This window comes from Hipposideros armiger, unplaced genomic scaffold (assembly GCF_001890085.2).
Source record: "Hipposideros armiger isolate ML-2016 unplaced genomic scaffold, ASM189008v1 scaffold_971, whole genome shotgun sequence".
Classification (NCBI taxonomy): Eukaryota; Metazoa; Chordata; class Mammalia; order Chiroptera; family Hipposideridae; genus Hipposideros; species Hipposideros armiger.
In genome coordinates, this window is record NW_017732321.1 from 105,033 (window position 1) to 129,128 (window position 24,096).

Consider the following 24,096-nt stretch of genomic DNA (forward strand, 5'->3'; position numbering starts at 1 on the left):
ATATATATATATATATATATATATATATATATATATATATATATATATATATATATATATATATATATATATAGCAGTCAGCACCCAAAACATGGATGGAATAGGTTACGGTCTGTATTTTAGGTTCCATGGGAAGTGCTATGATTATGACTGTGCATTCTTAAGCTTGCCCTTGGTGGATATAATCAAACAAGACTTCTTTTGAAGTGTGTGATCATCTTTGTGAATGACCTTGCAGTATCACTATCATTTCCATGTGATTGATTGAAACAATTTAAATAATACAATGGCCTTATTCCTCTGGGAATATTTCTTTTCAAGTTATTTCCCTTAGGCCTAATTCCACATGTGTTCAGGTCTCTCTCTCTCTCTCTCTCTCTCTCTCTCTCTCTCTCTCTCTCTCTCTGTCTCATGCACACACACGCATATACAACATATATGTGAGTTAGTTATGATGGGAATTTTTCAAGTGAGACATTGAACTATTAATTTTTCTTATCCTTTTCCCCACAGTTATTATGTGGGCATGTGTGGAGATGGAGCAAATGACTGTGGGGTGAGTACAAATTACTTCCACTAATACAGTCAGTTCACTAATCTAATATCCCTCTTGGGGCCCCCACATTCCCTGGGGTGTGTCTCTTCACCCTTCGGCCAGCAATCACTTGACTATTTTGCTGTTTATATTTTACTCTACCTGAGTGTGGTTGGAAGTGGAGAGGAGTAAAATAAGATGAGTCACTTCAGCTGTTTTCTGACAATGCCTAGAATAACAATGACAAGCGAAGGCTACTTAGAGCCCCCTATTTCAGACCCAGAGGGCCTTTACAAGACTGGCTGGTTTAAATCTCTCATGTTATCAATAAGAAAATTACTTCAGGGGAGTAAATTATTTTTCTTTCTTTTTTTTTCCCCCTAAAGTCACACAGCTGGTAAAGTCTTAGTGAAAGAAAAGTTTAAAATTGAGGATTAACATTTTGAATTATGTGTAAATTGTATTATTCCTGCCAAACTTTTATTCCAGGGTTAGTTTCTTAAAGTTGGCTATACCCCCAAATTCTTAACATTCATTGAAACTGTGTGTGTGTTACATGCCGTTGAGTCAGTTCCAGCTCCTGGAGACCCTATGAACATGTGACGTTCCCAATGTCCTCTCCTCAACAGCCCTGCTCAGCTCCTGTAGACTCATAGCCATGGCTTCTTTTATGGAGTCACTACATCTCATATTTGGTCTTCCTCTTTTCCGCTGCCTTATATTTTCCCAGTATTATTGTCTTTTCCAAAGAATCCTGCCTTCTCATGATGTGCCTGAAGTGGGGCAGCTTCCATTTTGCCACTTTTCCTCCAGCAATGTTTCAGGCTTCATTTCCCCTAGCACTCACTTGTTCACCTTTCTGGTGGTCCAGGCTATCTTTAGAGCTCTCTTCTAACACCATATTTCCTATGAATCACTTTGCCCTATCATTCTTCTTCATTGTCCAACTTTCACATCTGTACATAGTAATTGGGGATAGAGGGTGTGGGTGATCGTAGCCTTGGTCTCTAGTGACATATCTTTGCTCTTGGCCACCTTCCCTAATTCTTCCATTGCTGCTCATCTGAGTCTCAGCCTTCTCTTGATTTCTCGGCTGCAGTCTCCATTTGAACTGATGACTAAACTCAGGTAAGCAAAATCTTTAACAATTTTAATGTGTTCATAGACCAAAAAATTTGGTTATTATATACTATAGCAAAACCTAAATTAAACTATTCTGAGCAGATTACTTCTCATACACACTAGAAGGCAGTGCATGTTTTATAATCTAAATTTTAAAGATATGGTTGAAATAGTTTATCTCGAAGATTTATGAACCTAAGAAAATATTTTAGTGGCTAATGTGTGGGACAAGAAGTAAAGGGGATTGCTTTGTATTTCCAAAGTGTATTAGATACTTAAGATATGGGTATTTGTCTTACTTTATTCTTAAATGTTTTCTTCAAAGTTCTATCAAAAACTGTGCTCATACTTAGAGATCTATTATGAGCTTTTCTGCTTTACACTTCCTGAGAAGCTAATTGTTAGTCCACTGTTTAAAATCTAGAATGAGTACTCATGCCTATTAATTATATGAAGTTCATAACAAAACAAAGATATCAAGTGCTAAAAAAATAAAGCCTCTGCTCTTTCTAAAGAGTTCATTTTTGGATAGGGAAAGAATCATGCATAAAATGACCCTAATATAAAGTAGGCGGTCCTAAATTATATAACAAAAATACAGGATATTAAGAGAGATAAGAGGAAGAAGGAAGTATTCTAATATTTACTGACCACGAATTTAGTGTATACTGGCCATGATATACAGGTACTTTGTAGCTTTACAGAACTGCAGAAATGAAACATCTTTTATTTTATGCCCATGCAATTCTTGTAGGGTTAAGGGCTCGCTGGCCTCCCTGTTGGTCACTGTCTGCTCTTTATACTCTCTGAATGGCTTTCAGTCTTAATGAGAAACGAATGAGCCCTCATTTCAAGGAGGCAACACAGGTTCTGGAATGGGTGTGATGAAGTCCCTGTCCCCAGTGAAGACTCTGCATGCTCCATATTTTTCTCAACAGTGAGCTGATTGGCTGGATTGGGCAGCCCAGGGGAGGTGGGGATTGGACCTCTTTCTCGATTGTTCATGAATATGCTCTGCTAAGTGTAAGAACAGTGATGCCGAATGTCCCCCACAAATATCCATCCAAATGCTGTCATCTTTTTAATAGATTTCTTGAATGATGGTTTTCATTTTCTTATTACATCTATACCCCACAACTAATACATACGCATGCATGCACACAGATATGCACATACTCATGCGTACCTGCACACACACACACACACACACACACACACACACACACACATATATATATATATACATACACACACACACACACACACACACACACACCTCTCTTCTACCTCTGGATCATTGTTTATTTGTTGCCTCTTTAGTTGATGACTTTGTGGATTTGGGAGAGAAGGTATTCCAGGTGAAGGGACAGCATAAAAAAAGACCCAGGGGTCAAAGCTTACAGTGGTCTAAACTCTGTAATGTGAAGAATAGCCTCATGGTGTTCGAATATTTAGAGCCTGGCCCGAGGAGCATGGGTGTAACATGGATTTATCATTCCAGGCTTTGAAAATGGCTCATGCAGGCATTTCCCTATCAGAGCAGGAGGCATCCGTGGCATCCCCTTTCACCTCAAAAACAGCCAACATCGAGTGTGTGCCTCATCTCATCAAGTAAGCCACCTCTTCCCCTTCCACCTGCATGACTGATGGGCTCATTGTCCAGCTCTGGACAGAAGTCAGCTATGATTTAGTGATAAGTGTCACAGCAGAGGTATGGGTAAAGTGTTATCGGAGCACAAATTAAGGGAGCCATTAGTGCTGCTGGTAAAAGCCACAAATAAGGGATTTTGCTGAGCCTTAAGGGATAACATCTGGGTCACGTGGACTGCTGAAAGCCAGAGTCGGTATTTTAAGAGTAATTGCTTTTCTTACTTCCCTCCTTTATTTTGCATGTTGGGTGCTCACTGGAACCTTTCTCTAAGGAATTGAGAATGTGAGGAAGCAGAAAGGGAACTCTTCATCAGATAGCTTCCCCAAATAGTGTTATGTCTCCAAAATACAAATTAGTGAACATCCAAAATAATAGCAAAAAAGACTTTTACAACCAATTGGCAATGCTTAGGGAAGGGGAAAGAATCAAAAACGGTTTTCCCAGTAGAGCTCCCTTTCTTCCACTCCACTCTCATTTCTGGTGTTGTCTTGACTCATATTTTAAATGTAACTAAGAGTAAAACAATAGGTTCTCTTTTTTGTTCATAAATCTTATTTTCCTTTTGTTACTTGTGTGGTAACTTTGGGCCATCTTCATGGCCAATGGTCTGGAAGACATCACCAAATCTTGAGGTTTATATGAAAAAGAACAACCATGAAGTTCTCCGGTGTATCCCTCGGTGCATCTGAATAGGCAGGGATCACCGAAAAATGCCAGGCTTGAAATTCCATGCCCCTGTCTGGCTGTGCATCAGCTCCCTGAACACTGGCCGGCTGCCCCTGTGTCCTTCTGCACCCTCAAACACCTCCTCTGCCTCCGAGCACTCCTCTTCCTAACTCCCATGCTCCCTGCTTCTGAGGACCAGGTGGTCCTTAGAGTCCGTCATCCAGGCTCAGAAGCTCAGGGTGAATTTAACTCTTTCTTCTTCTTCACCCCTAGCCAACCAGACATTATGTTTTAATGATTTGTCTTTTGGAGAGTCTCTCCAAGCTCTTTTCTTGCATTTTTATTGCTTAAACCTGTTTCATGTCATGATGATGACAAAACTGGAGTGCTCAGGACCCTTGCCCTCATTCGTGCTTTCTATTATCGACACAACTCTTGGAGCTCTTTTTAAATATTGTGCTTAGAGACAGAGCCTTGCACTGGAGGACATACATTCCAGTAAAGACTATAGATAAATATAGACATAATCACAAAACAGAGAAGCTTATGCCTGATAAGTGAGAGGTGCACAGTGAATGAGCTTTAAATAAATTAACATCTAAACCATACAGGAATTGTTCCAATAGCTCAGTATGATAACTCTAGCCAGAGGGGAGGCTTTATTAGGAGAGTTTCAACTTGGAGGATGGATAGGACATCTGTGAACAGAAAGGAGGTGGGGGAAATGGAGAGCCATGTTTATAAATGTGGCCTTTATTGGAAAGTGCAGGGGCCCAATAGCCTAACTCAGATGGGAGTTGTGGAGCACCAGGTGCGGAGGCCTTGCATAGGAAGTTTAAACTCCTGGATGGTTGCATAAAGTGCCTGCTTGGCACACTCAGAAGGCAATGGCATTTGAACTTCAGATGCTCTTTCTCACACATGTGGCCCAATACATTTATGAATGCAATATACTGTTTTAAAATACAAGTCATGATGTAAAATTTCTCTAGTGGCAGATGGTTTACTAAGACTTCAGGGTAGAAACTCTTTGCTATTATATTTCCTAGATTTGTAAAATTAGATGTGGTTCAGCTCTGTTAGGCTTATTGTTCCCTTGCTCTCCTTGATGCCTGCTTATTCCAGAGAAAACATCCTCCAGAGGGGCGATGAGGTAGGGTGTTAGATGCATAAGTCCAGATCCAAGGTTTTCATTTCTATCCCTTGAAACACTTGTTATAGTTCAAGTCCTTTAGGGCAAGGAGTGTTCCTTATCCATTTCTGTATCATTGCGCCTAGTACTAATAGCTGGATACATCAGAGCACTTGATGAATGTTTGTGGAGTGCATAGATAAATAAGTGAGCTGCTTAAAATTCACAATCATTAGGAATAGCAATAATTTTGAGGGTCCATGCAAAATCCTTTATGCTTTATTCACAATGGGTTTTTGCACTTTCCCTTAACTATAGGTGTCTTAATTTTTTATTTTTATTTTTTTGAAATATAGACAACAGCAGAAAGAAAGGATAAAATCACAAAGTTTATGTCAGAAAACATCCAGGCTTCCCATGCTTTTCCCTTCCCAGCTTGCCTTTCGCTCCACCCTCTGTGTTGAAAACAAATCACGGTGCCTCACAGCTTGCTAGAAAGCATCTGCCCACAGCATCCTAGCCCATCTCCCACCCGAACCTTTTCATCTTGCCTGAGGCAAGTGGTTATTAGTTTGGCTTTTTAGGATTTCCTTTTCATGTCCCTGTTTTGTTGACAAAGTCTTTGAGCAGTGTGGGTGTCCTGGGGACTGGAGCAGAAGAAGATGGGGGCTACCTTCCTTGTGGATGGGCTTCTGCCCGGACAAGAGGAGGCTGCAGGAAGGGTGGTGTGCCAAGTTCTCCACTCTACCATCGCACTATCACCTCACCTCACTTTCTTTGGCCTGTCATAATTCATCACCCAACCAAGTCTCAGTTAAAGAAATAATAGCTCAAATGGAATTTTTTAAAGGGGGGGATATTTACTTTTAAGCTGCAATTTTTACTGTTGTCTTAATCTCTTTTGATCTCCACACCAGCTCAGATTATTACCCTGGATTCTTCCTGAAGTATTAAAGCCAAAAAGCCCATTTCATCTCAAATATTGCAATCACATCCACACTTCCTAAAATGCAGGAGTACCCGTCCTTTAGCTTTATGTCTCAGAGGGATTCTAAAGCACACGCTGTTTAATTCTCAGGAAGCAAGTGTTGGTAGGATGTAATGTGTCACAGTCAAGTCAACGCTTCACATTTTGCACCTTATCATAATGTGTTGTGTTTATAATGTTCATGTTAATCTTCTTAACCCACCGAAAGCTTGTTGAAAATAAAGACTGGGCCTGACTTATTTATATCCTCCATGACTCTTAGCATAACGCTGGTAGCTCATAAGCCCTAAATAAAGGTGAATGTATGAATTAATGAATGAGGTACTGATGGAAGGAGAGAATGAATAAGTGTGTAATTAAATAAATAATTGAGAGGATGAATCAGTAGTTAACTGACTATGTATCAACAGGCTATTAAAAATTAAACATTTGAAATATAAAGGAGACTGGGATATGTATAGCATATATAACCAGTTATTTTTATTTTTTCCTTAAACAGGGAAGGCCGAGCTGCTCTGGTTTCATCCTTTGGGGTATTTAAATACTTGACCATGTATGGCATGATCCAGTTTATTAGTACATCATTGCTCTATTGGGTATGAACCAAAATACTTTCTTTTTAGCTTTAATTGCATTTACATCTCTCGTTTATTCTTTTGGGTGCAGCTCCTTCACAGGATTTAATGTTTTATAAATAAGTGACATTTCTCAAAATAGATGTCTACAAATTGGGAACTTGGTACAACTGTGCATGAAATGTGGAGCTAGAAATAAATAGATGTGGCTCAATTTTCTAGGAGTGTTGTTTTTCTCTAGATAACCTGAGACACTTGACCTCTTGAAGCCTCTATTTTTTCACTTGGATTATGAAGAGAGCTTCAGAACAACCTAAATATAACTCAGCAGGAAATGGATCAGTCACCAACTGTGGAATATTTTTGGCAAAAGACTAAGAAGTGATAAAAAGAAAGAGAAATTGTTGAATTTGACTTTGAAGGACTCGAAAGCTAGAAAAACTCCCATACAGGATCTTTACTTCTGAACCTGCCTAGAACTTACACACGTAAGACTTGCCATTAGTAAAAGAGTGGCAATTTTTTAAAAGTAAAAAACAAAAAGACCTTTGAAATTAAATGATAAAAATAAACTCTTAAGAATTAATTAGCTATATGGAAGAAATATGTTTAGGTTGAAGGTACTCTTCATTAGTTCATTCATAACTTGCTCTACAGTAAAATGATCCAACAGGCTCAGGGACCGCTTCAGGGAAGAAATTAGTTTACTGCTTTCCTGAGACATTTAAGGGGCGAATGAGAGGACCACAGGACTCCAGCATCTGCCATGCTATTGCTTGCAAGAATCACATACACAGAGGGCTAAGAGGCAACCAGGTGGATAGAAACAAGACCTGGACTGGGAGTCAGGAAACCTGGATTCAAATTCTGCCTCTATCACAAAAACAAATTAGGATTTGCTCTTGGCCAAGCCTTTATCTGCCCCTGGGGAGTTAGACTGGCTGATTCCCTAAGCCCTTTATCGTTCTATGAAAGCTTCCTTTGAAAATTTCTCTCTGTTCCATTTCACCCTACATATACAGAGGGTGCCAAAAAAATGTATATACATTTTAAGAAAGGAAAAAACTGTATTAAAATTGTACTTCTCGATATATACTGATAACAAAAGATGAATACAAGTCATGTGTATATATTTTTAGCACCCCCGGTATATCATTTTACCTTCTTTAGTGGAAAATGAGGGAAAAGGATATGAGAGAGAAATGTAAAGAAGACAGAAGAAGACTTGAAGGATGAGAGGGGCACTGAGGAACCATGGGCATCCTGTCAAAAACAGGAAAGCAGAACTTCAGTTCCAAAGTCTTCATGGACAGAGTTGGAACCATAGTCCACTCTGAAAACATTCGGTTGGATGGTCTTGACCTAAATAAGAGTGTTCCCCAAGGACTTCACCCAGAACCTTCTGGGCCTTGGGTTCACCCTCAAAGAGGCTGGAAATATTTTTTATTTGCATAACTCTAGTTTGTAATGTGTTCACAACCAGATTATAATTTAGTGCTCAGTCAACAGCAATGCAGCAGATAAACAGACCTGGCTGTAAAAGGTATGACAAGGCAAGTTCCTGCAGAGTAACAGGTTGGCTTTTATATTTAAATACTTCAGCTCCATAAATGTAAACTTTAAAGAAGTTCTGTGTCTATACAAACCTTAGAAAGGCAGGTGTAGCAGACTGGTCTGCTGTGGGCTTACTTGGGGCAAGACCACTGTTCAATTTGTGAAAGTAAATGGACTCCAAAAGAACTATGGTGTGAACTCAATATCCATGAGTGAAGATGGAGAGAAACACCTGTTGAATGTTTTGAGCCCTTCAAATTTTAGGTTTGAAATTCCCAGAAGAACTTTTAGGCTTTAAATCTTATATTAAGAATTCAACTGTCTAGGCTGAGACTATAGCTGCCAGAACTGCTCTGGCCAATAGGACAGTATTTCCCAAATGACTGACCCTCCTTGGTAATATGTGATTAAGTTAAACACTGGGGAAATAGTGATCTGGTTTCATTCTCTCCAATGAGATGCCAAAAACCTTGGGTAAGTCACTGTCTTCCTAAAGAGGAGAGAAAAATAACAGTTGCTTCCGACTACTTTCAAAAAAAATGTTGGCCATGATAAAAATAATACAATGGCAGAAGCAACACTTACATTTACTTTTCTTTACTTTTCAGCAACTACAACTCTTTGGAAATTACCAGTATCTCATGCAAGATGTAGCCATTACCTTGATGGTCTGTTTAACAAGTAAGCTCTCTTAACAAAGTAAATAGTATTATTTGTATTTATCCATGGAATTCTAGAAATGTTCATGCAAATAAGAGCTTCTGATAAAGATGCACCTTAACTACTAAAACCTCATTACCTATGAGTTTTTTGAAAGTGGTGTTGGGAGTAAATTGACGTTTGAGATCCTCAGACTTGGAATTAAAATAACCTGAGAGCAAATAAGTTTTAGCTTCATAAAATTGTCAATATATTCTGAGTTCTTTGTAGGTTTGTTCCTTGTACATAGAAAAATATACAAGAAATCTAGAAAGGAAAATCTTTAAAACCCAAAGGTCACTTTCTGTTATTCAGCCATGCTTCATGTTGACATGAAGCCAGAGTTTTGCTATGTATTTGACATGTGAGAACAAATGCTAACATTTTATTCTAGTGGAATTCTTTCAAAAGTAAGGTGTGGCTTACAGCAATGAAATTGTTCATTTTCTTCCTTGCAGATGACACGGATAAAGTATTTCCTATCAAAGAATTCAGGGCTTGATACTAACTCTTAATAAGTGAGAAAAGTGACTGACTCAAAAGAGAGTAATGACTATGTCATTTCTTTTTTCTTTATTCAACAATGAAAGTGTTTTGAAAAATAACAGGTAAAAAACATCAGGCAATGCAAGATATTAATAACCATGAGAATTTCATGTAGCACCTTAAAACATGAAACTGATATTAAAGTCATTTATTATATCACCCCAATGACAAAATTTACCAGTAGTAGAGATGTAAGTAATATCAATTTTGATTCTTAGGGTTGAAATTTCTATTCATATCCTATTAAAATGTTTTTCTACATGTTATTAATATTCACATGACTGGATAAGTTTGAATCAATAATATTGCTTCTGTAATGTTGGATATTTTAAGTAATTTGCATGATTTACTTGAGAACATGGTCAATGATGCTAAAAAGAAAAAAGAACACCAGGAAGCTCCGAGAGCTAATCTAGAAGTCAGTACCATGAAGGCGAAGGTCGTGGATATGCTCCACCACTCTGTATCTCTGTGACTTTTGGCAAATTGTTTATGAAAGAAATAATTTTCTCACATGAATTATCCTCATAAGGTTGTGAGAATCAGATAAAATAATGCATGTAAAATATATAGCACAGTGCATCACACACTATAAGCACTCATTGTAAAATGAATGATATCACGCTCTACCTATCCTCTATTTCTTCTTTTGTGATGACTAACTAACTCAGTGAGCCCTTGAAAAGAATTAGACTGTGTACAAGCAGATTGTTTGATTAGAAATCAGAATTGCTAGATGAACTTGAGCAAGTTATTTTGAGCTTTTACATACTTAATTCTGTGGTATTTGTTATGAGCTTGACCCCCATGGCAGTGGGTATATTTTGGTCTTTCCCATGGCGATAATTTGTTGATCTTCATGCCAGTTAGTCACCCTGTGAAGGTTAGCCTCCCTTCTCTGAGTAGGCTCAGTGAGAGGCTTGGAGTGACTCAAGGAAGGATCATTGCTACCAGTGGGAGAAAAAGTCTCAAAAGGGTAATAGATGAAAAGCATAATATTCTATCAGAATGACAGCTATTTCTCTGAATATTAGGCAAGAAACATGTAGCTGGTTCAGTAAATAGGCTGGACTCAGGGTAGATTGGTGAAGTTGAGAAATTGAGTCAGGAAACGGCTATTTTTGTTTGTTTTTTGCCCTCTGCCTTCAAACACTATTGCTTTGCCATCCTTACAAGCTCAGTCATTCCACAGGCATACCATTTCCTGGTCAATTCCAGGCATTAAAATGATCCCATCTTTAGATATGACAAGTCCAAGTATTAAAAAATCAACATTTTGTATTTTCATTTAATTCAAAGCTTTATTCCCCCTGTATCAAGCCTGACCTATGCTTGGAGCAAGCAGTAGGTGAGAAGGTCATGGTCTCTACTTCCCTTGCAATGATCTCTACTTACCTACACTCCAGCCCTGATTCAGGGACTATGAGAGTTACAAGAGCAAAGAACTTTTTACTTAAGTGGAGGGATTGTAGTTCTCTCCTGTCAAGTGCTCTCTGACATGGCAGGCATCTTAAATTAAGGCAATTTGCATGGGGCTCATTGGTGAGTCCTTCGATTCTTCAGAGAATTCCTGTGGATTGGTCTGGACTAGGTCTCTCCCTGACTTGGTCATGCTCTCCCCTGCCAACTCTTCAGGATTCCTTTCAGCAGCTGCCTTCTAGTGGTACATACCATAAAGCCTTGTTCTACTGCTGGGCCTTCTGTTGGGTAGATTCTTCCCAAGACAGCTCTGGCCTGGCTCATTCCAATAGCTTCTACTTGACCTATCAGGTAGATGTATAGCTTGTTTTCACTGCTGCCTCTCCTTCTCTCTGATATTGCAACAGGGGATGAGCAAGGTAATCTCCATCCTCAAAACCACTTAAGGTCTCTTCTAGAGTAGTTTTTATGACCTCTCCTTATTTGGGCTGGGATGATGCAAAAAAAGAGAACCACAGTCCTTGCTGCTCCTAAAAAAATCTCTATAGTTTTAATTTATATAGTCTGTATATAGGTAATTGTGTGTGTGTGGGGGGGGGAGGGGGAATGCTTACAGTTGAAGGGCCAATATGGTTGCCTGTTAGTTGATACTATGGAGATATGGCAGTCATCTCTCTTTTTATTAGATTGACACTTACCGTTTACTGTCTTCAAATATAAGGCTCAGCAAAATTCCCCAGACAAAAGGAAAAGCCTCACTGAACATTCTCTTAGAAGTGTTCATCTCCTACTATGTGTTAGGCACATAGGTGTCTGGAGCAGAAAAAGGCTGATCACTGAAGTTCAGAGTTTAGTGAGAGATTCACATCATGAATGAATGAAATGCAAATCTAAAGTAGTGAGTGCTAGGAAACAACAAATATTTAGGGAGTTCAGAGAAAAGAGAAATTGCTCTGGAAATCTGGAGTTAGGAAAGAGATAGCAATGAAGAAAAGAGAGAGATCCTAAGGATGGCTTCATGGGAAAGGTAGCATTTGTGCCAAAATAGGAAGGGTGGATAGATTTCAAATATTTTTTACTTTTAAGAAGGGCATTTCAAATAGAAGGAAACAGCATAAGCAAGAGAGAGCTCATAAATATGAGCATAAGTTTTTCAATTTGACCACACTGTAGGGTATGTGAAGAGAAACAGCAAGAGGTGAAATTTGAAAGGCAGGTTGGATCAGATCACAGAATCTTGACTACCAGGCTGTTGACACTCCTGTGCAGGTGTTGAGTCACTGGCAACTGAATGATCAATGTACAATCATTCTCACCAAAGCCCCTATATTTCCAAGTTCCTAGGCTATGGCTTTGACCTTAAGCTTGAGTTAGTGTGGGACAAAGACAATACTATCATATATTTTATTTATTTACTTACTTACTTATCTCTACACACCCTGCCTTGTTCCTACAAGGTTAAAGGCACCTAATAAGATGAGATATAATATACTAAAGGGAAAATCGAGAAGAAAAGTAAGGTGAAGTCACAAAAGTCAAGAAAATATATGTCTTAAAGTCTATTTTGACCCTAATAGGTCTAGAAGCCATCCTGAAAGGAATTTGTCCTCGCAACATCTCTGTTCTCTTCAACAAGAAACATTCAAATTAGATCAAGAAAATAGAGGAAGGGGGATGTTTAAGAATATCATCCTCAAGAAAAAAACAAAACAAAACAAAAAAACAGAAGAGAAACTCAGAAGTACCTGGGTTTGAGGAGGGCTAGAACACTAAAGGGTGAAAAATAGAGGCTGCTTTTCTCTTTTAATTTCCAAGATACTATCTTGTATCTTCCTTCTTTTTTCCATTCTTGCTATTTTCATCAAACTTCTACTCATTAACCTTGCAAACAACCTGAAAAGGTGACTCTGCTGAATGTTCATAACCTTTTTGCTTGTTTTCCCCCAGCTAATTAGCTCAGCCTCTCAGTATCTTATTTGCAAGTCTTTGGGAGAGAAAATGTATTGACCTAACTTGGGTAGATGCCCACCTTGAAGCCAATCATTTCTGTGAATGAAGGTGGGGTCATGTAATTCAGCTCCAGCCAGGCCAACCACTCCAGCATATGGGAAGAGGCAATATCCAGACAAGGAGATGGTAGGAGGCAATTAATGAGTTGTATAAGTATATCTCTTACATGAATTCCACCAGGGTTTCAATTAGCCCTAACATTTTCCTGGTCTTGGTCCTCATGGAGAATCTGATGGAAGATATATATCTTTTCACCTTAGGAATCCCATGATGCACACTCAAAATTTTGCACATAGTTTAGGTGAGTTCATGAGCTTCCTGAAATTTGACTTACATGAGTTGAAATGTCTATAATGTAAAGTAAGCCTACTATTTAGGGGAAGCACACCTACATTATATCCAAATGATGCTGAACAATTAAAACAATACTTTGAGAACAGGATTTGAAACTGCGAAGTCCTCCCATACCACAGGCCCTGTGCTAGGTTCGGTATGGGACAGAAAGTGGAATGAGGCAGGTTGTCATCCCTCACGGAGCTCACAAGCTGCTGGGTGCATGTGCAAACAACTAGATTTAAGGCAAGACACCCTCACTCTAGCGGCAATATGAGTAATGTGCTGTGGAAACTCAGAGGAGGTAATGATGAATTCTAAATAAAATATAACACTTCATAAGTTTCCATTTCTCTGCATGCAGTCTGATAGCATACTATATCATCATCATCGTCATCATTTTAAAGAAACCTGGACAATTCAGAAAAGTTTTTCTGGCTGCTGAGAAACACCACTGCTATCCAAGCTTGTATTTCAGGGCTCCTCATTTTATCATTTTTAATTCATGAGAGACACACACCACTGCAGTATGCTGCAGAGCTGAGAACATGGGGCTTTACAATCAGACAGACTTGAGTTTATATCACCACCTTGTTGTGGGTCTTTAAACAAGGGGCTCTACTTCTCTGAACCTCAGTTTCTTCACCTTAAAATAGGAGATAAAATACCTATTTTGCATTGCTTTTTGAGGAATAAAAATAACATTTGTAAAATACTAACATGACCTCTGGAACCTGGTAGGGGCCCTAAAATGGTAATCATTATCTTTTATTTTTATCTATAGTCAGGTATATAGATTCCCTGTCAGAAAGTATTAGGAATTTCTAATATAGAAAAAAGCTAATATATTCTTTATGTAAGAACTATGTATCAATCAGCTATTGCCATAATAATGCTGCATAACAAACCACCTCCAAAACTCAGTGGCTTGCATCACCCACTCATGGGTCTATAGTTTGACTGTCATTCAACTGATGTAGGAGGTCTTAGCTAAGCCACTCTGCTTTAAGATATAGATAAGTTGGTCTTGGTCCAAGCCATGGGTTTAATTCAGGTCTGCTCCACAGTTTTTATTCTGAGGTTCATTCTGAAGTTGAATGAACAAACCTGAGCATTTTCACTGGTTGAGGCCACAGCATCCAGTAGACTGCCCTCACTTCAGACAACAGCTGTGTTTGGGGGTCCCCATGCCACCTGCATTTCTGCATAGCTGGCTATAAATTTTGGGGTTCAAATTACTCCCTCACGTTCTGTAATTCATATAAAAAATTCACAGAACTTAGGAAAGTGCTATACATATGATTACAGTTTTATTATAACAAAAGGATACAAATCAGAACCAGCCAAAGGGAGAGACACACAGGACAACACTTCTATTATCTCTCCCTGTGGAGTCAATTTACCTCACCCTTTCGGCACACTGATGTGTGACAATATGCAGAATTTTGCCAAACCAGGAAGCTCACCTGAGCTTTGATGTCTGGAGTTTTCATTGGCGTCCCATTACATAGGCATGATTGACTGAATTATTGGCCATAAGGTTGAATTCAATCTCCAGCTCCCCCTTCTCTCCCTGAAGGTCAGGCTGATATCATGTGGTTCAAAGCCCCAACCCTCTAATTAGACCAACCCTCTAATGGTTAGTCTTTTTGACATGGCCAGCCCCCATTCTGTGTTATTGCCTTATATACTTGCTTCAGGCCCACCTTGAGTCTTTTTAGCATAAACTTTCCAGCCTATCTTGAATAACAGAAATACTTCTATTAACTCATGAAATCCCAAGGATTTAGGGGCTACATCACAGGTAGGCCAGACAAATTCTTTATTCAAAGGGTTTAGAGGTAATCTCCTAACCTGGGACAAAGGCCAGAAAAATCCTTTATTACACAACCCATCTGTGCCTTCCATTGGACTTCAAGCTCTTTGAGGGCAGAGGGGATGTCCTTTTCTTCTCTGCATACCCCACAGCCTCTAGCCCAGCACCCTCCTGGGGAAACATTGCTTACATTGGTAAAAGTAAAGCTTTGGTCATAGAGCTTCAGAATAAATGATTTGGATGAGCCTTTGGAGACCGATTAGACATTCTAATGCATTCACTTCATACATGAGAAAATGAAGGACCAGGGAGTTTACATGGTTACCCCAGAACACACACTGAGCAAACTGAAGTTCTACTCTAATGTTTCTTTATCCCCAACTGGGCACGCACTCGCCACTGACCTGCCTCTACATGCATGAGCACAAACCTAAGCATACATACCCTGCTTTCTTCCTTACCTCAAAGAAACCAGTGATAAGCTAGGAAAAGGGAAGAGGTGACAGATAAAAACGCAAGAACTGAAATATGACTATGAAGTCAATCTTTAAGTGTGATTTATTTAATTTCTGACCTTCGCATGCCTCTTTCCTGCTCAGCCCTAAAAAGTTCATTCCATTTTCACCAGCTTGTTAGACTGTATGGCTTCTTAAAAGGATAAAGTCTTTTTTTTTGGTAGTTGTTCTATTTAATCTCTGCCCATTGCCAACCTCTTAAATTAAAATAATAATAATAATAATAATAATAATAATAATAATAATAGGATCAAAAATACTATAATATATTGGGTTGTTGGAAAAGTCATGATGCATTTTTGCAATGAAAAACATAGAAAAAATACGTCATGACTTTTCCGACAACCTAATATTTTAACACTCTCATCTGGAAGCAAGAATTTTTTAATGAGTTCTTTTTCCTAACCAGTCTAATGCGGTCCTAGTGGTTCTCCATTTACATGTTTATCCAGGAGGGAACAGAACACACCTCTAGTATCTATCCTGGTACACAGAAGTGCTCAGAGAATGACGGCTGAATTGATAATAGAGTAAGTGCTACTTAAACAAATTTTTCCAGCATATGAAGATTAGTCTAGCTAGAAGCCTCCTTACACTTCTCATCTTAACTCTCCACTTTCCCATTACCACCGAGAGATAATAGTAATGCTTATCCATGTGGAAGGCCACCTTCTTCTCTTACATACCACTCCTGGTCAGTCTGGTTGTAGAAAAATATTTGCACCGTTCAGTACAGTTACTGTATTAATTACAGAACTCATGAACCCATTACTTTTTATTTCTAAAGGTGAAACCAAAGCATGGAAGAGGCAAAGGCTGATAGTATTGGATATGCAACTAGGCAATGTGCTTACCTAGATGTAAATTCTCAGTTCATGTGTGCTGAATCTGAACCCTAATGGGAGACTCAAGATAATATACATCTCAATCTTTTATTCTCAACAATGAAATTATAACAGGGAAAAATGCATTTGTCTTTCAGTGAGTTCAACTCATGCGTACCCAAAGCTGGCTCCATACCGCCCGGCAGGACAGCTGCTGTCTCCTCCTCTACTGCTCTCAATCTTTTTGAATTCCTGTTTCACCCTCATTGTACAGATCTGTGCATTTCTCTATGTGAAGCAGCAGCCATGGTACTGTGAGGTCTACAGATACAGGTAATGTTCAATTAGTTTTCGTTTCTGAAGGTGATACAATGAATACCCAGTGACATTGTACAACTGGTTTGAACATAAACCCTAAATTTTTAATTAGCAAAAGTTGTGTCTCCACATTGCAAAAAATCAGTGATGAGATGGAACACCAAACAGCACTCATGGGTACAGTCCTGAGGTGAGCCATGTGGAATGGGTGGGAAAAGATCTTCATATTGGTTGTTGATGTACAGGTCTAACAACTGGTGGGCTGAATGTGTGTGTTAATTCCCTGGTGGTTTGGATATCTTATAGTCCAGGAGTCAGCAAACATTTTTGTAGAGAGCCAGATAGTAAACAGTTTGGGCTTTGTGGGCTAGATGGTCTCAATGCAACTATTCACTCTATTGTTTAGTGGAAAAGCAACCATAGACAACACATAAACAAGGGGGTGTGACTGTGTTCCATAAAACTTCATTTACAAAAGTTGTTGGTGAGTTGAATTTGGTCTATGGCCTGTAAGTCTGCTGGCCCCTGATGTACAAGAGATTTGCTTAAATTAGTTTGGATTTTTCAAATGAATGTTAAAATTAAAATTAGTTGATGGTATCATTATTCTGATTGAATTGAACACTAGACTCGGGGAAAGACTCTTCACCTCCCCAGACTTTAATTTCTTTCACTACAAGTTAAGGGTAAGATGAGGTGAACTTTGCTATAGATATTTTAACTTTATTTTTTTCTGACAAAGCCTGCCTGACCTCCAAAAGGAAAGGCAGAAAGAGCTACTCTTTTTGAAGATGGGCTTATACAAACTCCCTCTCACTCCACTGTGGTCTTGAAGGCATCAGAGCCCAGGAATCAGGGAAAGATAGGTTGAAAGCTACTAAATGATGTTTAAGATTGTCATTTAGACCTCAGATTCAAAAATCCAAGTACTACTTGGAATACAGAACTCATTTTTTTTTTAAAGAAGATTTTCTTCCATATTGGACTGCATATATTCAGAGACGTAAAGGTCTGATTGAACCTAGGAGACAGCATGGTGTAGCCAAAAGGGTGATGGATGGTACACTATCCTTAAGTAGCCATGCCATATTAGCCCTCAGCTTTCTTATATCCAATGTAAGTATATTGGATTAGATACATTTTGGTGGTAAATTCTATGCTTCAGGCCTTCTAGCCTATCTGTCCCCTTTGTGCAAAAATGCTTTGTGACTACTGATTGTTTCATTAATGTATTCAACAAACATTAACTGAACATCTAAATACACATTTCAGGATCCTAGGAAGCCAAGGATGATAAGACCTAAGTCTTGTATTTGAGGTCACATTTGGAAAATGGATTTTATCTATAAACAGTTATAATAGTAAAAATCTACAAGCTCAACAAGAATGCAGATGGAAACTAATTTGTGGGTTTGATTATTGAAAAAAATGAACACAGCAAGTGAACAATGCAAATAGAGATGTGGGAAAGTCCGTATCTTAAAATATTTTTCTGAGCAAATGTTATGTGGTATCACTTTGTTAGGTGCTAAGTATTTGCTGTAAATTTGAGTAAAACAATAACAAAAGAAAAACAAAAGAAAAATTTCATGTTCAAGAAACTCTCATCCCAGGGGGTGGAAAATAAAAACATATGAATGAATAATTGGAAAACAATGAACTAAATTTAGCACTAGAAGGAAGAAAGGGGGGGCACTAGTTATGTTTGCCAGCAAAAGTAAAGATATTTCAGATAGAGCGATGTTACAGGGAATAGCACGTCTGACCCCAGAGGTGTGCAAATGGTGGTATTTGGGGAGCAAGGAATATTCTTATGTGTTTGGAGTATAAGGAACATGGGACGACTGGCAAAAGATAAGGCTAGGAAGGTACATTGAGACCAGAGTGTGAAGGCCTTCTGGGCCTGACTGAGATGTTTAAACTTACTTTATTAGCAAAATAAAGCCATAGACATTCATAATCAGGAGAGTGTCATGCTCAGATCCTCAGGAATAGCCTTTGGTTGTGTGAGGACAGTGAATTAGAGCGGGCAGATCAAACTCAATACCCAAGTTCTCAAGTTACAAGGCTCACATCAGTCCATGAAAGAGAAAACAGTACACACACACACACACACACACACACACACACACACACACGCACACAGACACACAAACACAAAACACACACACACACGAACGCATGCACACACACACAAAACACACACACACAGTTCATTTACTCAGAATTGAAAGGAATACCATAGAAAATTGTCATTTAAGCCCTTGAAGACAGACCACTCATCCTACGTGGAATGCTGGACAAATAACAATATTGACTTTCTCTGAATTTTATTTCTGCTTCGTCATTGCTAAGAGGTGAACAAAATATGTCTTGGTAGTTACTGGCTACAACAGTTTGAAAGCTGAGGTCCCATGGTAGTGATTAACTATTTTTTTCCTACCAGCTGGATAGAAAAATAGAATAAAAAGTCCCATAAATGTTGGTGATTCTTTTGTAGTGAGTGCTTCCTGCACAACCAAAGTAATTTCTCAGCAAATGTGAGTTTGGAAAGAAACTGGACTGGAAATGCAACTCTGACCCCTGCTTCAATTTTAAGTTTTGAGAGTACCACTCTGTGGCCCATCGCCACCATCAACTGTATCACAGTAGCATTTATCTTTTCTAAGGGAAAGCCATTTCGAAAACCCATCTACACAAACTGTAAGTATATGAAGTTTAGGTTTTTTAAATATTATTTCCCACTCTCTTGCCCTCCCCAGAGTTGCAACTCGCTGTTGAAGTGATTGACTGAAAAGGAAACAATTACATTGCTCTAAAATTGAGTACTGAATAGTGATTTTCATAGGTGATTTTACCTGCATATTTGCAGAGAAGCACATGCACTATTAAATGGTCACGAGTCCTGCCATATTGTGAGTCATCAAGAACTTTAAGCGTGTGTGTGCATGTGTGTCTGTGAAGGTATTTTGCAAAAGGCTTTCCAACCAATTGAAATACAACTTGACCTCTTCTGTGACTTTATAACATTGAACAAGTTACTTTAATTATTCTGTGTATCTCTTTGATCACCAGTGCGGATGAACATATATTCATGTTATTAGCTATTTCTTCTTCCCTGGATCGTCTAGTTACATTTTTTATCCATTTTTTTCTATTGGGTTGCTGTTATATTTCTTATTTATTTGTATAAGCTGTTTATTCCTTTGTGATTTTTTTCTATTGCCTTTATGCACAATTTTTTCTCATTGCAAAATCAGATTATTATTTATTTAGTTTTTAAAATTTCCTTTAATGCCTTTTAAATCTAATGTTAATTTTGGGACATAGTTTGAGGTGGAGATCAAACGAGTTTATATAACTAGCTGCTAGTTTTCCCAGTAGATTTTATTATTTAACATTCCTTTTGGCCACTTATTCTTCAACTGAATGTAACATCACCATTATCATACCTATATTCATGTTTATTTATGGTTTTCTCATATACATAATTTATATTATGTGAGTTTTGTTATATTTATAAATATTATATACTTATATATTAATTTGTATATAATTAATATTTTCTAGACTATCCTTTCTTTTTCATTGATATGCCAGCTTATTCTTGATCTACCACCAAACTTTAAAAGTTGTAAGTTTTAATAAGTAGTAAGATTGGTATATCCTCATTATTCTTCATTTTTCAAAAATGTCTTACTTTTCTTTCCTGTTCATTCTTCCAAATAAACTCTTGAATAAATTATCAGACTTTTAAAAAAATCCCCCTTGGGAAAAATTTGTTTACACATTTTAGTCCTCACATTTAAGAACATGTTATGTCTCTCCATTTATTCATGCTTCTTTTCATGTCTCTTAGTAAATATTTATCATTTTCTCTATTATAGATCCTGCACATTTATTTAAGAAAGTAGCTGTATATTTTTTGTGTATTCATCTATATTGTGAATGACTTTTTTCCATTATGTTTTATAACCAATTATCACTAATACATCTGAAAGGTATAGTGTTGTTTTATATTTATTTTCTCTCCATAACCCTTTCTGAATTTTGCTATCAATCTTTGAGACTTGAGTGTTCTAGAAAAATAAATATTATTATCTGCAAGTGATATTGTTTCTTCTTCCTTTCCAATAGCAAAAATGTTTATTTATATTTTCTTAGTGTATAGTCCAGAATTTCCAGGACAATGTTAAATAATATTGGTAATAGCAAATATTTCTCCTTAATAAAAATACTTCTAGTAGTTTTTACTTGTAAATATGATTTTGAATATTGGTTCAAGGTAGGCTACATTATGCAAAGAAAATATGCTTCTGTACCTAGTAAATCTAAAGTATGCTTTAACATCCAGAATGGGAGATGTATTTCATCAAATGCCTTCCCATAACCCACTGAGATGATTAATCATTTGTTTTTCTCCTTTGACCTATTGCTAAAATATATTAAGAACCTTATTATTAGGTCAAAATGCTGAAGTAGGTATGCTGTGTTTGCCTCTTCTCGTGACCATATCAAAATTACAACTAAACTACAGAACAACCATCATTGAGAATTATCTGAAGTCTAGCTGGAACAAAGTCCTGCCGCTAAGGACATACAGAAGAAGCTACCTCAATACTGGTGAGAGGGACAGAGATGCAAAACAGGCGGGTCCCACACCTCTGTGTGACCTTTAAAAATTGGGAGGGATATGTCAACTGTGGAGTTCCCCCCTGGAGGAGAGAGGGGTCCCAGACCTACACCAGGATCTCCAGCCCAGGGTTCCAGTGCCAAGGAGAGAAGTCCCCATAACTTCTGACTGTGACAACCAGAGGAGATTGTGGCTGAGTGAGCCGAAGGCAGCTGCAGTCCCAGATGATACTCTTAAATGGCCTGTACACAGACTTACTCACAGATGGACTCACTTGCTCTCAGCTCCAGCACTGGAAAAGCAGCTTGAAAGGTGCCAGTGACACATGGGAAGGAAGTGAGTTGCCTGGCTGCAGGGCGAGGACTGGAGGGGCAGCTTTCTTTCAGAAAGAAGTGCTCTCAGAATCCATTGTTTCTTGTTGAGCCCTCCCTCCTCCCAGTGTGCAGACATACATGCTATCATATCTGAGTCCCCATCAACTTGACTACCATCATTCTTTTACCCTAACCTGGTTATTCCCTGTGACCTTGCCCCACCCAACTTTCAGGCCCACCCAAGCAACTTCCATTGGCTGTCCCATACATACAGCCTGTCTTGGCTCATGCTGCAAACATTCCTAAAATCTCTCAAAGTTTTACAAAACCCAAACAAGCAGCATCTGGGTTTGGTGTCCTGTACCTCTTGCTGAGCAGCCCCAAACCCAGTACTAGTGGCAGTCTGCTTCAGTTCATGCTTGGTCCCTCCAGGCACCTTTAAGCCCAGCACAGTTGGTGGCCATCTGTGGATTGCTTTGTGGCTTATGCCAGGTGGGCCTGGGCAGGGCACAGGCTGCAGCTGATATTGGCCTGCAGTGGGTTCAGTCCCAGAAGGCCTCATGCTTTAGACTGAGCCAGAGTACTACCTGGCCACCTCTGGGGAAAACACACCCAAAGGGCACACTGGGCAGGCACCAGGGCCCTACTAAAGCCAATCCTGCTCTGTAGGATCAGCCCCTGCACAACAGCTCCTCCACTGTAGTCATGACCAGTCCTCATAACCAATTAGTCTGAGGATCAATCCCTCCCACTGATGTGCAAACAGCAACCAAGGCTCAACTACAACAGGAGGGCACACACAACCCCTACAATGAACACACCTGAAGCACCCAGCTGAGGTGACCAGGGAGACTGCACCACTGGGTCCCACAGGAAATCTACTACATAAGGCCACTCTACTAAGACCAGGAGACATAGCAGCCCTACCAATACATAGAAACAAACTCAGGGAGGCAGCCAAAATGGGTACACAGAGAAATATGTGCCAAATAAAAGAACAGAACAAAACTCCAGAAAAAGAACTATACAAAATAGAGACAAGCAATCTACACATGCAGAGTTCCAAACACTGGTATAAGGATGCTCAGTGATCTCAAGGAGAACTTCAACAAAGAGATAGAAAACATAAAAATGGAGATAGAAAACATAAAAAAGAACCAGTCAGAAATAAAGACTACAATGACTAAAATGAAGACTACATTAGAGGGAATCAACAGTAAATGAAATGAAGCAGAGGATCAAACCAGCAATGTAGAAAATAAGGTAGCAGAAAACACCCAATCAGAACAGCAAAAAGAAAAAATGATCCAAAAATTGAGGATAGTTTAAGAGGCTTCTGGGGTAATATCAAGTATACCAATATTTGCATCATAGGGGATACCAGAAGAAGAAGAAGAGAACAAGGAATTGCAAATCTATTTGAAAAAATAATAATGGAAAACTTCCCTAACCTGGTGAAGGAAATAGATGTACAGCTTAGGAAGCATTGAGAGTCCCAAACAAGATGAACCCAAAGAGGCCCACACCAAGACACATCATAAATAAAATGCCAAAGTTTAAAGATCAAAGAATCTTAAAAGCAGCAAGAGAAAAGCAGTTAGTTACTTACAAGGGAGCTTCCATAAGACTTCCAGCTGATTTCTCAACAGAAACTTTACAAGCCAGAAGTGATTGGAACAAAATATTCAAAGTGATGAAAAGCAAGGACCTACAACCAAGATTACTCTACCCAGCAAAGCTATCATTTAGAACATGCAGCTCTTTGGGTACGTTCCATCTCAAAAGTTTGCCAACCCCTGGAAGAGCCAATCCTGTCCCTCACAACAATTTAGAAATTATTCGAGAGCCATAAATGTATTTTTACATAATCACCATTATGTGAATAATATCCTTTAAAAATTTTATGAATGAAACTAATGATAGTTTTATTTTCATTTTCAATTTTACTTCAGAGCCTGCGGCTCGCGAGCTGCAGTTTGCTGACCCCCGGCGGCTCCTCCGTCTCAAAAGTTTGCCGACCCCTGATTTAGAATCAAAAGACAGTTGAAAGAGCTTCCAAGAGAAGAAAAAGCTAAAGGAGTTCATCACCACCAAATCAGTACTACAGGAAATGTGACAAGGACTTCTGGAAGAAAAAGTAGAAAAAAACAAGTGGAAAATATGAATAATAAATTAGCAATAACTACATATCTATCAACAATTACTTTAAATGTAAATGGATTAAATGCTCCAATCAATAGATAGGGTAGCTGAATGGATAAGAAGACCCTTACAGATGCTGCCTACAAGAGACTCACTTTAGATTGAAGACACACACACAAACTGAAAGTAAAGGGATGGAAAAAGATATTTCACAAAAATTGAAACAACAACAAAAAGCTGGGATAGCAATACATACACCAGTCAAAATAGACTTTAAAATAAAGGCAATAACAAGAGACAGAAG

General features: G+C 38.6%; 1 protein-coding gene across 1 annotated transcript in view; it reads left to right on the plus strand.

Annotated features, from left to right (window-relative positions):
- ATP13A5 (ATPase 13A5) overlaps positions 1–24,096 on the plus strand; it is a 91,478-nt gene that overhangs the window by 57,638 nt on the left and 9,744 nt on the right. Inside the window, exons 21-26 of the mRNA XM_019631025.1 lie at positions 514–556; positions 3,159–3,268; positions 6,594–6,690; positions 8,832–8,904; positions 16,544–16,718; positions 19,204–19,406. Of these exons, the coding sequence (XP_019486570.1) occupies positions 514–556; positions 3,159–3,268; positions 6,594–6,690; positions 8,832–8,904; positions 16,544–16,718; positions 19,204–19,406 (701 nt within the window). The remainder of the gene's footprint in view (positions 1–513; positions 557–3,158; positions 3,269–6,593; positions 6,691–8,831; positions 8,905–16,543; positions 16,719–19,203; positions 19,407–24,096) is intronic.